Source organism: Drosophila persimilis, unplaced genomic scaffold, assembly GCF_003286085.1.
Source record: "Drosophila persimilis strain 14011-0111.01,24,50 unplaced genomic scaffold, DperRS2 tig00000002-arrow-pilon, whole genome shotgun sequence".
Lineage (NCBI taxonomy): Eukaryota > Metazoa > Arthropoda > Insecta > Diptera > Drosophilidae > Drosophila > Drosophila persimilis.
In genome coordinates, this window is record NW_020825289.1 from 6,815,047 (window position 1) to 6,833,303 (window position 18,257).

Here is an 18,257-nt window from a genome sequence, read left to right on the forward strand (position 1 = left end):
TCTCTCAGCTGTGTTTTTCCCCGATTGGTTGCCACTCAGTATTTTTTCATTCGCTGTCGCTGGTAACACTGAAACCCATCACGTGAATCTCATGTGGTGTGTGTGAATTGTCACTTTTTTCGCGGCCAGTTTTCACCACAGACTCTTGCTCCGTTTGCACGTACGACTCGTATTTGTGGGTGGCGGCGGTTAATTTGCGCTTGATTTCAGCAGATCCAAGTTTTGTAACGCACAAAAAACTCATCTAGTGTCTCTCCATCTACCAGTCCGTGTGTAATAACCACTAAAACGTAAGTTCATGTGAGCAGTAACAGCTTTTCCACGTCCGCGGGTGTGTGAAAACCTTGTGCAACGAAGAACTCGTGAAAAATTCTGTTATTTCATCGGCGTAGACCTGCTGACTGTTGCCTGAAACGTAAATTGCAATATTGGCATTTGTGCAAGTGAGAGTAAATCTTTTCCGATGTGGCTGCTGCGCTTCGACATTGTATTTGTCGTGCAAATCAAGTGACCCTGAAAATGAGGCCTCCACAAGTTGTTCTTCATTTTGCGTAGTTGTTCGCTGGTTCTACGGAGGCCAAACATTTCCTGATAGATTGGGATATATCTGGAAATTTCCAAGCGGCCTCAGCGTGGGCGGAACAATCAGAAATATGTGGGAAATGTTTTGGTTTTGTATTGAAAACCCGTGAGCAGAAAATTATCGATCGAAAAACTGTCATGTGACTGTCATCAAAACAGCTGACGGCAAAATTTTACTCACCACGGTTGACTGTCGTTGTGGTGACAAGAGAGAGAGAGAGCGCCGCCCGGTCAGAGAGTTGAGAGTGGTTCTCTCTCTCTTACTCTGCGTAAACAAAATTTAAAGAAAGAACTGGCGCCTTGCTATAATTTGAACCGTTTCGGGGAATATAAATTCTTAAATAAAGCACGTACCATTTGATTAATTGAATGAATTTCCGCTAAGAAAACTGCAGGCTTGTGCCATAAATATATACTCTCTATGTGAATATTAAATGGATATTATCCATATGCGTTTGTGTATTCTCGGTTCTTTGGAAATGTGTGTTTGCCACAAGGACCCCACAATAAATAGTTATATTGCGTGCCGCAAGGACCTTGACTGCGCTGACCAGATATAAACTTGAAACTGAAAGTCAAACAGCATTTGCGCCCCGTCCAATAAAACAGAAACAGAAAACCCCATGCGATGAGAGATTGGGGAGGCAGGCGAATGACCAAGAACAGCTGCTAGATTCCAGCGTGTTTTTATCTGTGGCACCATACCACACTAGCCCTTCCTGTTCTGCGCTCAGCAAGGGAGCCAGGCACATTATTATTAATTAATTTGGGCGGCCTCCCCCACTGGGCGAGGATATTTGCGCCATCATCAAAAGTCATCGCCGTTGCCTTCGTCATCGAGCCGCGAACATTGCGATTTCCTCCCGTAGTGTCTGTGCGGACTACCCCAATGGTTCAAAGACAGGTCCTGATGGACCCTGGCCCTCACCCTGCATTAGCGCCAGCCGTTGGCCAGTCAGACTGTCTCCAGCGCGATGGCGACACGCTGACTTGCCCCCTCCTTCGGCGCTGTCAACATCACTTAGGTTCGGGGCCGCGCGAGTGGTATCCACGTCACCAGTACAGCATGGAAGCATAACTCTCACTTTAACCCCCTCCATCCCACATCGCCGCTAAAAATAGACATGCATATGTATGTGTCGTTACGATTTCCGTTTCCCGTTTCTCCGGTTGTTTGTTGCCAGGCTCGTTGTTGTTCTTTCTGTGGATGATATGCGCCACTCCTCCTACTTTTCTTTGGCCTGAGGACAATGCACTGCCTTGACTGGAGAGGTATTCATGTTTACGGGGCGGAGCTGTGGCTGTGGCTGGAAATGGAGGAGGAGGCGACGCTGTTGTCATTCCATGTTCTCGTGTTTGTTGCGTGTCTCCCTTTGAAGGCCATCGGCGTAGTTATGTAATGATAGTGGGCCACTAGGCCGGAATTGGGCAAAAGTTAGATTTCTATCTATCTTGCGGCGTTTGCTGTGTGATTACTCATACGCCCTGTCGCACAGGAGGAGTAGGAGGAGCAAGGACTCTATAGCAAAGGAGTCGGCGACACTTACCCAAATTGAACACCCGCTTTGGTTTGACTCCGGCATGGGGCATGGTACCCTGCTTCGTCATCGATTCATTCGGCTACTGCTCGGCTAGAGTCGGCTCCCAGCTTGCAGCCCATTGTGGCGGCCAGGCAACATTCACTTTGCAGCAGTCCCTCGACGAGTGCGCACGGCCATGTAGTCGTGGGAAGAAGCGAAATACTTGAGAAGCGGAAGAAAAATGCCTACAATTCTTTACCGCCTTCGAGTGGAAAAGTTCCTAACAATTCTGTTGAGACGCTAGGAGTGCTAAGATCAAATCAAGTGTGTGCTTGTGCTAACAATCGAAGGACTCGGACAGACAGGTACACAGGCTGGCAGCCGCTGGTCTGTCTGGCGCCTGCTTTGCGAAATTCGCCTGTGGAGACGGGGAGTCTCCTCCGGAAGTGCCGTACACTTGTGTGGATTCGGGAAATTGCATTTAAACGGTCGATCGCATCGCAATTATTTTAATGGCCAGAACAGAGCTGCCTTGGGCCAGGCATATTTAAATTTTGTATTTCCTTGGCCTTTCGGGGTGATGCAATCGATACAAGTTATATAATATTGAACATCCTTTGGGACCGTTCCGCAATCGATTTACTAAGGTCACTCGTTTCTCCTTTATTCATAAAGCCATCAAAATGATGTCCGAATACTGGATTATCTCGGCGCCGGGCGAGAAGACCTGCGCCCAGACATTCGACACGATGAACAACCTGACCAGCAAGCAGCACAACCTCTGCAATAACTACAAGTTCCATATACCCGACCTGAAGGTGAGTTCTATCCCTTACCCTGTGGAGAACACCACACTAACACAGATGATTACATGAGTAGGTGGGAACGCTGGACCAGCTGGTCGGCCTGTCCGATGATCTGGGAAAGCTGGACTCGTACGTGGAGCAGATCACCCGCAAGGTGGCTGTCTACCTGGGCGAGGTGCTGGAGGATCAGCGGGACAAGCTGCACGAGAATCTGCTGGCCAACAACAGTAAGTCGTTTGTTTCACAAAAAACTATCTACGTATATCTTGGAAATGCTATAAATATAGTACATAAATATTCAGCTCAGTCTAGATTAGTCTAGTCTCTAGCTTAGTGCCGTTTAGCGTTTAGTTTAGAATTTAGTTTAGTTAAACGTGGTTAGGCGATGCCTGCTCCGAGTCACGAATATTGTTTTGGTTCTTTAGTTATTTCTAAGCAGAAGTAGAACCGGAATGGAATGCTCTCTGATACTCTACTATAATCGTACCATACTCGTATGTATGTATTGCCCATATCTATTGTTTATCCACCGAATTCTACTTTTTCTACTAACAAATGAGATCTGCAATTTTCCACTTGCGACATTCCGACATATTAATTAAAAAAGCTCTCCCTAACTATGGAATGTTTAATCTGTCTATCTCTTATGTCCCTGTTTTAAGAATTCCAATTTGACTAACACTAAAATCTAATGTATTTCAATCACATACTATATCCATATATCTTACCATATATGTACTACCTATAAAATTTACTTTTTCTGTAGTTTTAACATTAAAGTGAAAAGAATTAAAGAAAAGGGAGACAGAAAATACAGACACGATTTAAAAACTAATCGAATTTCAGCTTAAACCTTGAGGTTCTATCTATTTATCTAATTCGTTAGAGTTCGTTCTATATGATATTCTGTTTTTTTGTTTTTCAACATTTTATCATTTTTTCTCTGGATTTTACTTGATTTTGATTTTTATTTAACGTTGTGTTTCGTATTATTTTTGGTTTGATTTTTGTTTAACTCATGAGCACAACCATCCACCACAAACAAATGTACCGATAATCGCCACGAATCGGGCTCCAGATATAGGGCCTCTCCCGCTCAAACAACAATGGAATTAAAGTGGACTTTCGCGGAGAGAAAGATTAAAGACCTACTACGAGTATTATAAATGTAATGGAATAAGAGCCTTTGTTGTTTATTTTATGTTGCGTTTGTTGTACATTTTTATATCAATCTATATATCCCACACACACACATCAGGGCGACACACACAGATACAGAAATACAATAGAAATAATAAAAAACTACCAAACCTCTGGTCACACCAATATACGTTCAAGGAAACACTCCTCCAAGGACACCTCCCCTACTCACACCATAACACACTCCTTTCCAGAGAAGAGAAAAGAATGAGTACAGTGAACACTTGTATATTTTACATACTACATATATTGTACCTATTGTTGTAAATTCTTTTATGATTTGTGGAAGGCGATTGACAATTATTTGTGGAAAGCCCATTAGTTTTTAAATCATTCACCCGAAAATTAAGTTGAAGCAGAGGCGAATCAAGGGAAATGTATGTAATGTTTAAAGATATACATAGATCCATATTCTGCATATACTATATACATACTTATATCGTACATACATATATTCGACTATAACATGTTTTATTGGTTTATTTTGGACAAATGCGCGAGTGTCGTTCCCAGTTTATTTTTTACGTTTTTATCTATCGTATCGTATCGTATCTATAGAAATATATAAACATACTGTTTGTATTTACCAATGTAAGTGCGTGCGTGTAAAAGTTGTGTAAGGTCATCCTTTGTATTGTACATATACGAATACCCCATATACGAATATATAGAATGTTGTAACAGTATCGTCTTGTATGTGTGTCAGCGAGCGTGGCCGGTTTGTGTGTAGTATGCTGTATCCTGTGTGTCGTCTCTTCATCCGCATCGATGCGCCTACACAGGAAAGGCGTTCATTTGTGCTGTGTTCCATTTTCATTTGCGATCCTGTTTATATGTGGGTGGAAGTGTGCCTGTGTGTGAGTGTGTCTGTATTCATGCGCTTTTTCCCCCCACACTTATTGCAAACGCTATTCGGCCAGGAGCAGTCACAGATGGACATAGGGAGACACTCGAAACATATGCTTTTACACTGTAACAAATTGAAAAGAAAACGAAAAATTATATCACAAAATTAGATGCACCTTTCGTTTGCCTTGTTTTGATCTCACAGAGTTCTTTCGAATACATTTTTTCCACTGTTGTTCATGAGACGAATATTTTAATATTGAATTTTGATTGGTTTTGCACCCCCACACACACTCCCCCTCCCCCACTCTCACATCCAACCACATGAGTTGAAATTTCTTTTTTTTTACATTTTTCATGTATAATTTTTGTTTATTCTTTTTACAAAATATTTACCAAAAAAAAAAGAAAAGATTTCTTTTGTTTCGCTTTTGGTTGAGGAAGGAATATATCGGGTGTAGAGTTTGAGATTAAAGAACGTACTCGTGCAAGCAGCTCATAAGGATAGCCCCTAAACGTACGCTATAGTTTAACTTTTAATTTTATTTCGATCCCCGAAACCTGAGCCCAATATCCCGTGCCTGAAACCTGAATTGATCCCGGAATAACCCAACGATAAACTGTATACATATCTATATCCCCGAGTGCAAGGAGCAATCCCCTTTAGCTAAGACTAAATCTCAAAACCAAATCTAAATGCATTGTGTTATACTATTGTCTGTACCACCCTGAAATCGGATAACCATCCAACGAATCGGCCAATACGAATATATCCCAAAACCCTACATACCTGCATCTGAATCCCGAACCGAATTGAAACCCTGGTGTATACCGATGGATACAGGCCCCGGTCCGCCCGACGAAATACCCTGTCGACACCACCAGCGAATCAAGAATCTCAGCCTTCGACACCAGCGAAAACACCAGCACACGCACCACCAAAACAAACCCCAACACTACCATCTCCAACATCACCACCAGCTGCCCCAGGATATCAAGGGTAAATCAACCTCAACCAATCAACTCACTCCAAGTCGCGACCCAAGCCAAGCTCCTTCCACTCCTACTCTTCCCACTGCTGCTGCCAATGCTGGCACTGTTCCTTGCGCCTGTACTATAACCACACCAGCCCCTGGATCCGGATCTGGCGGCAGCTTGAATAACCTCTCTACAACCCACGACGAGTCCGAGCGGGACTTTGACTTTGTGATAGCGCCACAGCCGGGCGGATGTCTGTGCGAGGAGTGTGGCGTGTTCGCCCCGCCCAGCACCAGTGCCACGGCCAGCACGCTGATGGCCGACGAGTGCTACTCCCACACAGCCTCCTCCATGCTGAGTGCCACACGCAGTGCCCTCTCCACAATGGCGGCCATTGCCACGGGCAGCAACCTGGGTGGTGGTAGCTCTGTCGGAGGCGCCAGCACAAGTGCGGCCGCTGCCGCTGCGCATGCGCATGGGGGGCACCCTCCCGCTGCAGCTGCCGCCTCCGCACCCGCCAAGAACAGCTCCGCCTCGACCCTCTGCTCCTCGGCCTACTTCTCCACGTCGGCGCCCACCACTAGCAGCTCGGTGCACAGCATGTCGCGCTCTAACAGCAAGAAGCTGAATAACAACACTTGCAGCATAAACCATAACAAGCTCAGCTTCCGCAGCGGCAGCCACGTGAGTCAATTGAACCTGCCCCAGCATCAGCAACAGAATCAGAATCAACAGTATCAGCAGAAGCGAGATCTTTCATCCTCATCGCCGCTTCAGTCGCCGACCCAGAAGTCGTGCGACTCGTCCGATATGGATGCGGACGGGGGGAACACCACGGATGGTGACCCCAAAAGTCCGAACAGCGCCAGATCCTCCGATCTATCTGAAACTTTCGACTGGTGGTTCAATAAGCCCAAGCGTAACTCTAAAAAGAGCAGGTATCTAATCACCGCCTTAACTATTGTAGACCGTTGCCATTGAAATCGCAAAGCAAGCACCCAAAAGACAATCAGTAAATATGCCAGTCACCCGCAGTCATCCCGCTACGCTACTCCACGTCATGCCCCCAGTCTACTGACTACCCCTTACACCTTATGCCTGAACACTGAACACTGAACACCTGTCCTGTCCACACACTCACACACAACACACAGACACGCTGTAAAAACACACGTTACACAACACAGATCCATAAGTACAGTCTCGCACAGAGCATCCGCTTTGCCTGCTTTCATATATATACTCTACTCGTACACGAAACAGAAAACGGAACAGAAAATCCCATAAATGTTTGATTTGATTAAGTGGAAGAACAGAATCCAATGCAATAATAATGTATTTCTTTTTTAAATCACTTCTCATCATCGGTCATCCCATTGCCACAAACATGAATCACGATCCCGATCACGAAAACACCATACGCACAAAACAACACTGAAATCACCCAACACTTGAATGACACAGTGCACACCAATGCGAAAAACAACATCTCCACCAACACCAACACCAACAGCAACACCAACAACTACACCAAGAACAACAACAGCAATCCAAAGCAATGACATTTTGGCATCAAGCATCGACCACACCGCGCTCTAGTTATCGCTCTTTCTTCAATTCTCTTGCCGATCAAATATATAGCAAACGTTCTACATCGAGTCAATTAAATATAAACAATGGATTTAATTTAACACCAACACATAGATCGTCTCCAGTGAGTAGTTGTTGTGGCAGTAGTAGCCAGGGGCGATCCAGTCCGGACACGGATAATCCAGAGCCGCCAGAGTTTCCGCTGAGTCCAGGTTAGCATGCCGCCAGGGTGTTTCGACCATGTTCGTACACCTATTGGCTTGACATTGACATGACACATGTAAATGGAAATGTTAATGTTCATGTGGATGTGTTGCTCTTCCCTTTGATTTCTCTTCTTGTTTTTACCTTCTTCTTTTCCATTATCGTTTATTGAGCAACTTGATGTACCCACCACCACACCACCACCACCACCATCGCCTCTCTCACGTTACTTACGTCTTACGTCTTCTTATCCGAGCAAAAAAATACTTAAATATATATAGATATATATGATAAAATAAAAGAAACAAGACGAATTTCTGTTCTATCTATCTTTTAGTTGAATCGTTGCATCTGTTTCTACGGTACACCTTCCGCCTACAGTGCGGGCTCTTTTTTTCAATTTTGATTTATATTTCTCTCCTTTCTCTCTCTCGCTGTCTCTATATCTCTCTCTGTGGTACTTGTATTTGTTGAGTTTGCAATGGCGCTTTCCCTTTTGATTTCCTTCGATCACACAGATATATATACATATATACCTATAAATATATGCTCATCACGGATCTTTGATTATTTGTAACAGTGTAAAAGCGAATATTATGTTGTTCTTTCAGTGTATGCCCTCCCCAAACAATGTTGTTGTCGCTGATCCACATCATAGCTCCGACTTCATTAAGCTAATGCCACAAAAATCACCCAGAGCTCCGCTTTTGCCCAGAGCCAAATGTTGAGAATTTTAATTTAAAATATTGTCATGCTTTCGTTCTGCATTATTATTTGCCTGTTGAGTGTCTACCTATGAGAGATGCCTACATATTTATATCTTTAAATTGTTATTACTTATCACAATCCAATACTAACATCCAGCTAACTTTATGTGCAGTGTTGAGAGTGTAATCCGAAAGGTACTTCTTCCAAATGTGACTAATATGCGTAGTCCCAGTCCTCGTAGAATCTGTAAAACTGTATTGCATCCAAATTGTTTCTAATTTCGTTGTGTTCCTTTAATGTGTGCGTGTATGTAGTATGTGTGTGCGTTTTATCCGAATAATTCTAATTCTAACAAGAAAATTTTGATTTATCTTAATTTACTTACATTTAAAATTTTAATTTAAAATAGCTTTCGAGCGTAAATCTATATAAACTTTTAGTACGATTACGATATATATATTTTTTCCCTTCCGTTTTGTACTTGAACATTAATTGAGCAATGAATCATATATGGTTCTGCTCTTCCTCTAAGTGAACCGACTATCCATGCAACAATATAATGATCCTGAACCCGACTAACTCTCTGCCGTTTATCCCTTAACACAGCCGAGCTGCCGCAGTATTTGACCCGTTTCCAATGGGACATGGCCAAGTATCCGATCAAGCAATCGCTGCGCAACATTGCGGATATCATTTCCAAGCAGATTGGCCAGATCGATGGCGACCTGAAGACTAAGTCCCAGGCCTACAACAACCTCAAGGGAAATCTGCAAAACCTGGAAAAGAAAAAGACGTGAGTGCAGTCGAATCTTTAGTCAATGTTTACACATATTAACCATCTATTGCTATCCTATCCCTTCCACAGTGGCAGCTTGCTGACCAGGAACCTGGCCGATTTGGTCAAAAAGGAGCACTTCATTCTGGATTCGGAATACCTGACCACTCTGTTGGTCATTGTGCCCAAGTGAGTTGGTAGAGAGATATTCCCGACTACAGTTAACATACTTCAAACCTTCAAAACTTCCCCAAAAACAGAGTCCTGACCAATGACTGGCATGCCAATTACGAGAAGATCACGGACATGATCGTGCCACGCTCAACGCAGCTCATTCAGGAGGACAGCGACTACTGTCTCTTCAATGTGACGCTCTTCAAGAAGGTCACCGAGGAGTTCAAGCTACATGCCCGCGAGCGCAAATTCATTGTTCGTGACTTCGTCTACAACGAAGAAGAGCTGGCCGCCGGCAAGAACGAGATGACCAAGCTGATGACGGACAAGAAGAAGCAGTTTGTATGTAATGCCTCAACTGATAAGGGTGCAATGTACTAATCCTCCTCCAATTTACTAACGATACCAGGGACCCCTTGTGCGTTGGCTGAAGGTTAACTTCAGTGAGGCATTCTGTGCCCTCATTCACGTGAAGGCGCTGCGCGTCTTTGTAGAATCTGTGCTGAGGTACGGCCGTAATTGATCATTTCTAAAAAGTGCTGGGCACTAATGATTGTATTGTAACCCCCATAGATACGGGCTGCCGGTCAACTTCCAGGCCATTCTGATCGAGCCCAACAAGAAGAGCGTGAAGCGTTTGCGTGATGTGCTCAACCAGCTTTACGGACATCTGGATGGTGCCTCGGCTGGCGGTCAAGTCAGCAGTGCTGATGTGAGTTTCCAATTATTACCGATTGAATTCGTTAAAATTTATTTGGTTCAATGCTCTATTTTTACAGAATGTGGATATACCCGGCCTGGGCTTTGGCCAGTCCGAATACTATCCCTATGTGTTCTACAAGGTCAATATCGATATGGTTGAGCAAAGCAAGGTTTAAGATGTGCCGCCTGCTACACCCATCAATGCAACCATCCAGCCAGCCCACAAAATACATAATACACACACAACCAAGCAAATATACTATTGAAATCCATCGGCTGAACCAAGCATTCGCAGTTGCTTTGGCAAAATTAAACAGAATTAAAAGCAGAAATGAAATGAACAGAAAGAAAATAGTTAAATTTAAATAATTTTAGTCATTGTTATATAATTATTGTTGTTATTTATGTTTGCGCGTGTGCAGAATTCTGTTTCAACTTAACTTCCGGCTAGAGAAATCACAAGACGCGTCAGCAATCCAAACAAAACTAAGCAAAAACGAACCGGACGTTTGCAGTCCTCCCAGATATTGTAGGAGCTTCTATTTTGTATCCTGTCCCCTGTCCATCTTTAGTTTGCAAACCAGTATTTTATGTTGTTCTAATGCCGTACTATGATTATTACCATATGAATGTTTAACACGTAGCTAAAGCCCAGGCGTTCCAGTCTCCTTTTGTGTTTGGTAGCAATCCAATAAACATTTGAGTTAAATTTTGTTTTAAAACGCCTTTTGTCTCGTTTCGTGCTTCTGCTCCACTCGGTATATGTATCTTTTTCTGTGTCTGTGACTAACAAAAAGCAATCCAACAGCAGCCAACAACCAATAGCATGCCCTACAACTAATGTAAGCAGAAAGGAGGTGTTCCGTGGGAAGCTAATCTAACAAAATATTGATCCAAAGTAAACAAATAACTAACGAAAGTATTGTATTTATAAATGTTGCCTAGATATCAAAATGTTAATAACTATTCGCGCATGTTTCAACACTAATCGCAATGAGAATCGCCCGCAGTCAGACTATTTTTGTGGCTCTGCTTATTGTTTCGTCTCTACTACAACTACTATTCTTTTATTTATACAAACTCTAACCCTGAGTGTTGAGTGTGTAAAGCCCCTCCCTAACCACCGCCAGTTGCTGCAATGAGAGCCTGAATAGGGATCAGATCGGTGGGATTGCATCGGGCGAAATGAACAATAATATTTGTACGAGTATGTAGTTTTTTTTTTTTCAGTTTTTCCTATTGTCGGGCCGCAAGTTGTGTGCACCAATTTAAGCAAATCGTGAGAGAGATACAGTATATAAATATAAATATTTTAAAACTATGCCTAATATGTGTATACAAAACAGAAACTATGTAATTGTCATTGCGTTATATAAGGTGCAATTAAGACATCCTTGTAAATAATTATAAAGAAAGAAAGACATTCCCAACTTTGTTTCGTTATCAATTGATTGCATCGGAGTACAGAGCCCACAGTTTGCTCTGTTTATTATTCCCCGCGATACATTCCTTTTAGCTTAGTTTAGGTGTTAGCTTAGACGGCTGGCTGTCGGGTTGGGTTCCGTTTCTCAAGAACCCGTGGGATCTGTGCACATCATCCCGTGTCTTGAGGGGCATAGCGCGTCAGCAGTGTTTCCCCATTCGGCTGCTCTAAGAAAGTGTCCTTTATACATTAATTTCCTTCATGATGAATGCTCAAATTTCCTGTTTGGTTTTGCTCTGCGAGGAGGCATTTCGCGATATTTTGAGAATATTCGGCGGCTTCGGCTGGTTTTTGTCCGCCTCGTACTGGGCACGGTGCAGCCGCTGGCGATGCTTGTACATGTTGGCGCTGCAGAAGAATGTCATTGGACAGTTCGGACAGGTATAGAGTACTTCGCCGGTGTGCGTGGACGTGTGTTCCTGCCAAACAGATTTAAGAGAGCAATAGAAATCGCTGGTTGGGAGGGATAATCAGCTTCACACTCACCTTCAGTTCTTGCGGACGCTTAAATGCCTTCTCGCACATGGTGCACTTGAATTTGCGTTCGCACTCGTGATTGTGATAGACGTGACGACGAAGCGCTCGAGCATTAGGCGAGAGTTTGGAACAGATGTGGCACCGGTGCTCACCAGCGCTCTCCACATGAATGCTCTTCATATGTTGCTTCAGGCCAGTCATGCCCTTGAGCCAGGCCCCGCAGATCTGACATTGCTTCAGCTCCGGCTCGGGCCGCGGCTTGTCCGAGTGCATTAGCTCCTGGTGCTTCTTGAGGATGATTTTTGTGCGCATCTGCTTGCCGCACTTGTCGCAGATGATGGTGCTCTCGGGATCATGCATAGAACTCATATGGTTCTTAAGCTTTCGCTCGGTAAGGAATCTGTTGGGATACGATAACCGTTTATTTCAGATCTGACGGGAATCTTAAATTGTACTCACTTCTTGTTGCAAACGCTGCATGTAAATTTGAATTCGGACTTAGGGACATGCTTGTTTAACTTGTGATAGTCTATGGCTGTCTTGCTGAGAAAGACTTTCGAGCACAGGTCGCAGTTAAAGGTTAGCTTGACGGCCGGATCCATGTGGACCTGGTTATGTGACTCCAGGTGCCTTGAGTTCTGGAATGTTTTCTCGCAGATGGCGCACTTGAAGTGCTCTGGGTTCCAGTGGACCTGTACATGTTCCGCAAGTACTTTTCGTTGGCTGAATTTGCGGCCGCAGCACATCACGTAGCCAGGATCAACCTGGTGGGTGAGACGATGATGTCGCTGCATGTCCGTAAAGTTTTGAACCGACAGATTGCAGATCGGACATGCCAGCACGCTGTTGAAGAACTTGCCAATGATGGTGTCGTACTCCTCCTGCTGCTTCTTGCGTTGTTCCAGTAGTTCTCGGGACATGCGCACCTTCGGCTCAGACGGCTTCGTTCTCTTTTTGTACTTCTTGGGCCGCACCACAGTTCTCTTGGGTACAACAGCAAACTCCAGCTTATCTTTATTGTCTAACTCAAAGTCTGAGTCGGTGTCTTCATCACTCCCTCCCGAGTTGTCATCGAAACTGTGATCGCTTGTCGCAAGGCCATCGTCGATGTTGCAGCAGAAATCTGGATCTTCGTCGATAAACTCGTTTTCCTCCTCTTCTGATTTAAGAATCAGTGATACATCCTCTTCAGTCTTGGCAGCGGATTCAATGGGAGTGTCCACTTTGCGTGGACGGCCTCGTCTTTTTTTTGTCTCTGCTGCCGCCGGCTCGACCGCCGCCTCTTCGTTATCAATGCATGCTCCATCCTCAGCTTTTACGCGCTTTCTCAAGCGCCGCGCTGCCGGAGTGGTAGACTCCTCTTGGACAGGGTGTGTGTTTGCTGTGGATTCAAGGATCTCAATCCTAGGTAAGTGGTCCAGCTCATGCTCCTCTATTTTCACCTCGGGATAGAAGAAATTTCTCCCGCAGCCGAGTTCTGGTTGGTCCTGTGCTCTGACATCATCCACGCACCCTAATTTGGGGGTCTCGATTAAGTGGCATTGCGTGAGCGGATCATCCTCCATCAACAGGACCTTTGTTTCCTGCAGAGAGCTCTGTGCTTGGCTAACAAACTCATGTAGCGCGTGAAATTCAGAAACTGTTTTCCAGCAGCGTCCGCACACCCGGTCCGGACTGTTTTCCGTCACTTTCAGTGGAAAGTGTTTGCCTATTATCCTGGCTACCTCCAGCTCGCTTCCTCTCGCGGAGTGTACACCAATGAGCTCCCCAAACGACGATGGATACTCACACATGCAGAGTAAACACATCGTTGCTTCGGCTAGAAAGGAAAGGACAATTCAATAGATACATAGATAAGCTGTGGCGTCCTCGACTATGTCTGTCCATGGGCGGCAGGAGCTCCTAGCTCTTGCTACTAAAATTTAGTGCGAAGGCACTCTTACCCATTGTGATGTTGAGTCTTTCTTACAGAAGATTGATCCCCATTTAATGAATTGCTAGTAAATGCAATTATTTATTTACTAAATTGTTAAAAAAACTCAGTTGCAAACAAAATTACAGCTGTTCGTAGAGATGCTGCAGCTTTGTATCGATATATACAGTGCAAAGCAATTTCGATAGTTCCAATATATATTCTTTTGCCGCAACCTCGTTGTCCTAACACACCTTCTTAATTGATGTAAATCAAATTCATAGTCTTGATTCTTTATCTCAAAGGACTCTTAATCAAGAAATCAATCAGTTAATTGAATCCGTATCCACATAATCCGGAGCACTGTGGCATCTATAATGTATCGATAGTAATGTCGATAGTTGTGTATCAAGCTGGATTAAATGTTGAGTTGAAATATTTTGTTAAAAGATTTAACAAATATTTACTGACTGCCCATGTCCTTCTTGACGTTTTCCTAATAATCAACTAACTAAGAAACTATTAAACGATAATCAAGGATATCAGTAAGTATCGGATTTATACTAGTCCGAACCGGACAATGGGCACTTGTTTACTTATGTATTTAGTTTTATATTGTCAGATCTTCAAGCCATGTCTGTCGCCATTGAAAATATAAAAACAGTGGCTAAGTGCAGCAGTCCGCAGAGTAGAGAAAGCAGCAAAAAAGAAGCCCCCACTAATAGGTCAAGGAAGACTGTTTGGTACACCATTGACGATGTCCTGCAGGAGACTGTTTGCCCCAGCTGTGGCAGAAAGATGATCGCGTTCAAAAACCCCATTGCCCATGTGAAAAAGTGCTTCAGTATAAGACGACTCGGTACCGTATACAGACTCCATGGCTACACGGAGTGCAAGTGCGGGCTTCTCATATCCGACAAACCAAAAGCCAAGAAGCTCCATGTTTGTGTGGTAAGTACGCTCTTTAGTGCCTATTCCAAATGGATTTGTCTACCATTTACAAATTTCTCAGGGGGCAGTTCCTGATTTTGACCCAGTCCTCTCATATGAACCAGAGGAGCCTTTGTCGCTCTCGCCTGCACCTGAACCTTCGCCTGCAAAGCAACCGCCCGTTAAGATTTTGGAGAAAAAAGTACTGCAGCCTAAAGCTGAAGTTTGGATACGCAACTTTGTTACTCCCATTAAAGTTGACTACACCGAGGTCCCGGAGGTGGAAAAGCCGATATCCAAACACAATCCGACCCTCAAACCGAAGCCGAAGCCGCGGGTGCGCAACTTTGATAGGCGGACAATATGTCAAGAACCCGACGATGTATGCGTCTATTCCATAATTCGCAAAAATGGAGCTATTTCGATAGCGGAGCTTTCTCCTCAATCAAAGCGAGGGGGCAATGAGAACGAGATGGAAATCGGGAGACCTGCTCCACGCCTGCCAACGGTTTTAAGAAAACGCGACTTATGAGTTGTATCGCTTAATAATAGAGTATAATTATTAGAACAAGACTTGACGTTTGCTACTGCTAGCCAATAGTTTAACAATTACACACAAATTATCCTATTTTCGTGATGGTTTCTTTCTTAATTATTACCATACACCGACCATGCCGCAAAGCAACTTTCTGGATCCCGGCTCTGGCTTTCGTCTACCGCCGCGTATTCATGATCCAGTCAGCCCAACAACGCTTTGCATGTGTTATTATAACACAATGATTGTGTTTCTGTTTTCTGTTGTGGTTCCAGTTAAAGCGTACTTTAATGAGTGGGTACAGGGCTTCAACGTTTACTTTACCGCGTCCTGCGCCGCTCTGGCGATTTGTCCACTTTTAATCTCTCCGGCCGCCTTACCCGTTTGGGTGGCGAGTCAATATCTCCAGCTCTATTGGCCAACACCTTCTCTGGCCGCCAACTGATATGCCGCGATCTCCTCTAACCACGCCAGGTAAATTTATTATTTATTTTATTACTTTATTTAAATAATAATAATAATAATATAATATATTAAACTTTAATTCAATAAAATCCTTGAATTTTAACAGGCCGCACCCTCCGGTGGCGAGTAATACCTATTGCGTGCCCGTGGACACCGATATGCCCCATCGTTTACCAGCGACTTCACTCTTCTGGTCTTTTGGTTCGAGTGAACGAGTGTGGGCTCTACGACGGCTGTCCAGCGGCTGCACACGGTATATGAGTTTTGTCGCGCGAGGCTGTGGTCTTTGGTCCTCATCCCTTCGGGATGTCTATGGGATGTGCTCCTAGCTGGACTCTGGTAGTCACTGGCTGATGAGTCGACAATGTGGTGTCCCGTCCGCTCCAGCAGGGACCAGTGATCGACGGCGGAATTGTTGGTTGACGTCCACTGGAAATCAGTTTCGAGACGCGTAAGTAAATCAGCATATAATTTTGGCTATATTTTAAAATATATCTTCTTTCACAGAACTTATGTACCCTACCGTGTCGTATCCGATATTCTCCCGCCAGATAGAGTCCTCTCCAGGGCTAACCGGCGTATTCCAGTCGTATTCGAGACACACCGAGTCCTATTCCAGCCAAACAGACTCGTATCGCAGTATGACAGAAGCGCACGCCTTGCAAGATCCGAAGCTAAGAAGCCATCGTCATCCTTCCATCTGGCTATCGACAACAAGGACTTTGAGGGAGTGGCTACGCGGGCTTCTAGATAGCTATCGTTCCTGTTAGGTTTAAGGATATACGCGTCCATATATTTAGATAGTAGATAGTAGAACAAATAGTTTATTTATTTATACTAAGCTAAGTTATGCTGAATAAAAATGATATGGATGAAAAATCATCCTTGCTGTGTCCTGTTTTGGGGAAACTATCCCGATTACCAAGAGGCGTGGCACGCCCAGATCGGTTCACAAATAGCAGAGAAATGTAAGAAATTTTGGATTGGGGAAATTGTCCTTGATCCTTGATAAGGACTCCATCACATCAGGCACATTTTTCCGATCGCAGGATGCCGTCGCATGTCCCGATCGGGCCTCAAATAACGAAGAAAACAACACAAGTTTTTGTTGTCAATTGTTGTACAAAATTTGTTCTTGTTGTTGTACAATAACTTTCAATTCGCGACCGCTCAAATGGCCAAAAACGGTAATTTCAAATCTGTGATACCAGGCGCACAGAAATCAGCACAAGGTCACTGGTCTTTTTTAAATTTTCTTATTTTTCCCGCCATTTTTCAAATTCCAAAATTTTGCAACGTTTTTCATATTTTCTTTGGCTACTTTTTCCTTTATTCGGCCGCTCATAACGGTGGAAGACGAGAATTTCACGTCTGGGATACCAGGCGAACAGAAATAAGCAGAAGGTCCCGGTTTTTTTGTAATTCTTTTTAATAATTTTTTTACGTTTTTTCATATTTTCTTTTGGCGCTCAAAATGGTGGAAAACGAGAGAACGAGGAAAACGAGAATATGAAAAACGAACATATGGAAAAACAGAAAAATAAAATTAAAAGGAATTTAAAAAACTGGGACCCTCTACTGATTTCTGTTCGCCTGGTATCCCAGACGTGAAATTCTCGTCTTCCACCGTTTTGAGCGGCCGAATAAAGGAAAAAGTAGCCAAAGAAAATATGAAAAACGTTGCAAAATTTTGGAATTTGAAAAATGAAATTTGAAATTCCCGTTTTTGTCCATTTGAGCGGTAGCGAATTGAATTGAATTCCTTATTTTTGGACCGATTGGGACGTGCGACGGCTTGCTGTGATCGGAAAAAGTCCCTTATTTGATGAATTCCTTATCAAGGATCAAGGATATTTTCTCCAGACATATATATCTTGACTTCTCCGTTATTTGAGGCCCGATCGAGGCGTTCCATTTCCTGCCGTGATGAGAATAGCTCCTTAATCCTTCGGTAAGGACTTCAACATCGCTAGTCATAAATACATGTACATATCTAATTTTCTTCCTTATTTTTGGCCCGATCGGGACGTGCGATGGCTTAATGTGATCGGAAAAATGTCCCTGATCTGCTGGAGTCCTTAAGAAGGGTCAAGGATATTTTCTCCAGACATAAATATATTTGTTCTCCTTAATTTGTGGCCCGATCGGGGCATGCCATAGCTCGTTGTAATCAGAAAAATCTCACTGATCCTTCGGTAAGGACTATAACAACCCCAACCATACATATTTATTTTTGTTGGCTATTTGTGGTCCGATCTACGGGACAACTTCCTGCGGTCGGAAAAATATCCCTGATTTAATGGAGTCCTTATCAAGGATCAGGACACAGCAAGGATGATTTTTCAATAAATTTATTCATCATAACTTAGC

General features: G+C 43.7%; 3 protein-coding genes and 1 long non-coding RNA gene across 5 annotated transcripts; 3 read left to right on the top strand and 1 right to left on the bottom strand.

The window, feature by feature from the left end:
• Positions 1–80: 80 nt before the first annotated feature.
• On the top strand, positions 81–10,807 carry LOC6590097 (V-type proton ATPase subunit C). Of its 2 annotated transcripts, XM_026985266.1 has the most exons (11): positions 81–290; positions 2,778–2,920; positions 2,982–3,135; positions 5,799–6,870; positions 7,397–7,734; positions 9,041–9,227; positions 9,300–9,398; positions 9,470–9,725; positions 9,793–9,890; positions 9,957–10,095; positions 10,163–10,807. In XM_026985266.1, the coding sequence occupies exons 2-11, from the start codon at positions 2,786–2,788 to the stop codon at positions 10,259–10,261; spliced, it is 2,577 nt and encodes an 858-aa protein (XP_026841067.1). In that variant the 5' UTR covers positions 81–290; positions 2,778–2,785; the 3' UTR covers positions 10,262–10,807. The 2 variants fall into 2 exon arrangements, with proteins under 2 accessions (XP_026841067.1, XP_002015982.1); XM_002015946.2 differs by lacking the exons at positions 5,799–6,870; positions 7,397–7,734 and having other exon boundaries at positions 133–290.
• Positions 10,808–11,300: 493 nt separating this feature from the next.
• On the bottom strand, positions 11,301–14,005 carry LOC6590098 (transcription factor grauzone). Its single transcript, XM_002015947.2, has 4 exons — positions 13,989–14,005; positions 12,505–13,864; positions 12,055–12,445; positions 11,301–11,987 (listed from the first exon to the last, which is right to left on the bottom strand). Exons 1-4 carry the CDS (start codon positions 13,990–13,992, stop codon positions 11,781–11,783), a joined length of 1,962 nt encoding a protein of 653 aa, XP_002015983.1. The 5' UTR covers positions 13,993–14,005; the 3' UTR covers positions 11,301–11,780.
• Positions 14,006–14,565: 560 nt separating this feature from the next.
• On the top strand, positions 14,566–15,515 carry LOC6590099. Its single transcript, XM_002015948.2, has 2 exons — positions 14,566–14,908; positions 14,970–15,515. Exons 1-2 carry the CDS (start codon positions 14,591–14,593, stop codon positions 15,417–15,419), a joined length of 768 nt encoding a protein of 255 aa, XP_002015984.1. The 5' UTR covers positions 14,566–14,590; the 3' UTR covers positions 15,420–15,515.
• A 42-nt stretch (positions 15,516–15,557) lies between these two features.
• On the top strand, positions 15,558–16,698 carry LOC113565119. Its single transcript, XR_003408454.1, has 3 exons — positions 15,558–15,896; positions 15,994–16,338; positions 16,395–16,698. It is a non-coding gene; the product is annotated as an uncharacterized LOC113565119 (long non-coding RNA).
• Positions 16,699–18,257: the final 1,559 nt, after the last annotated feature.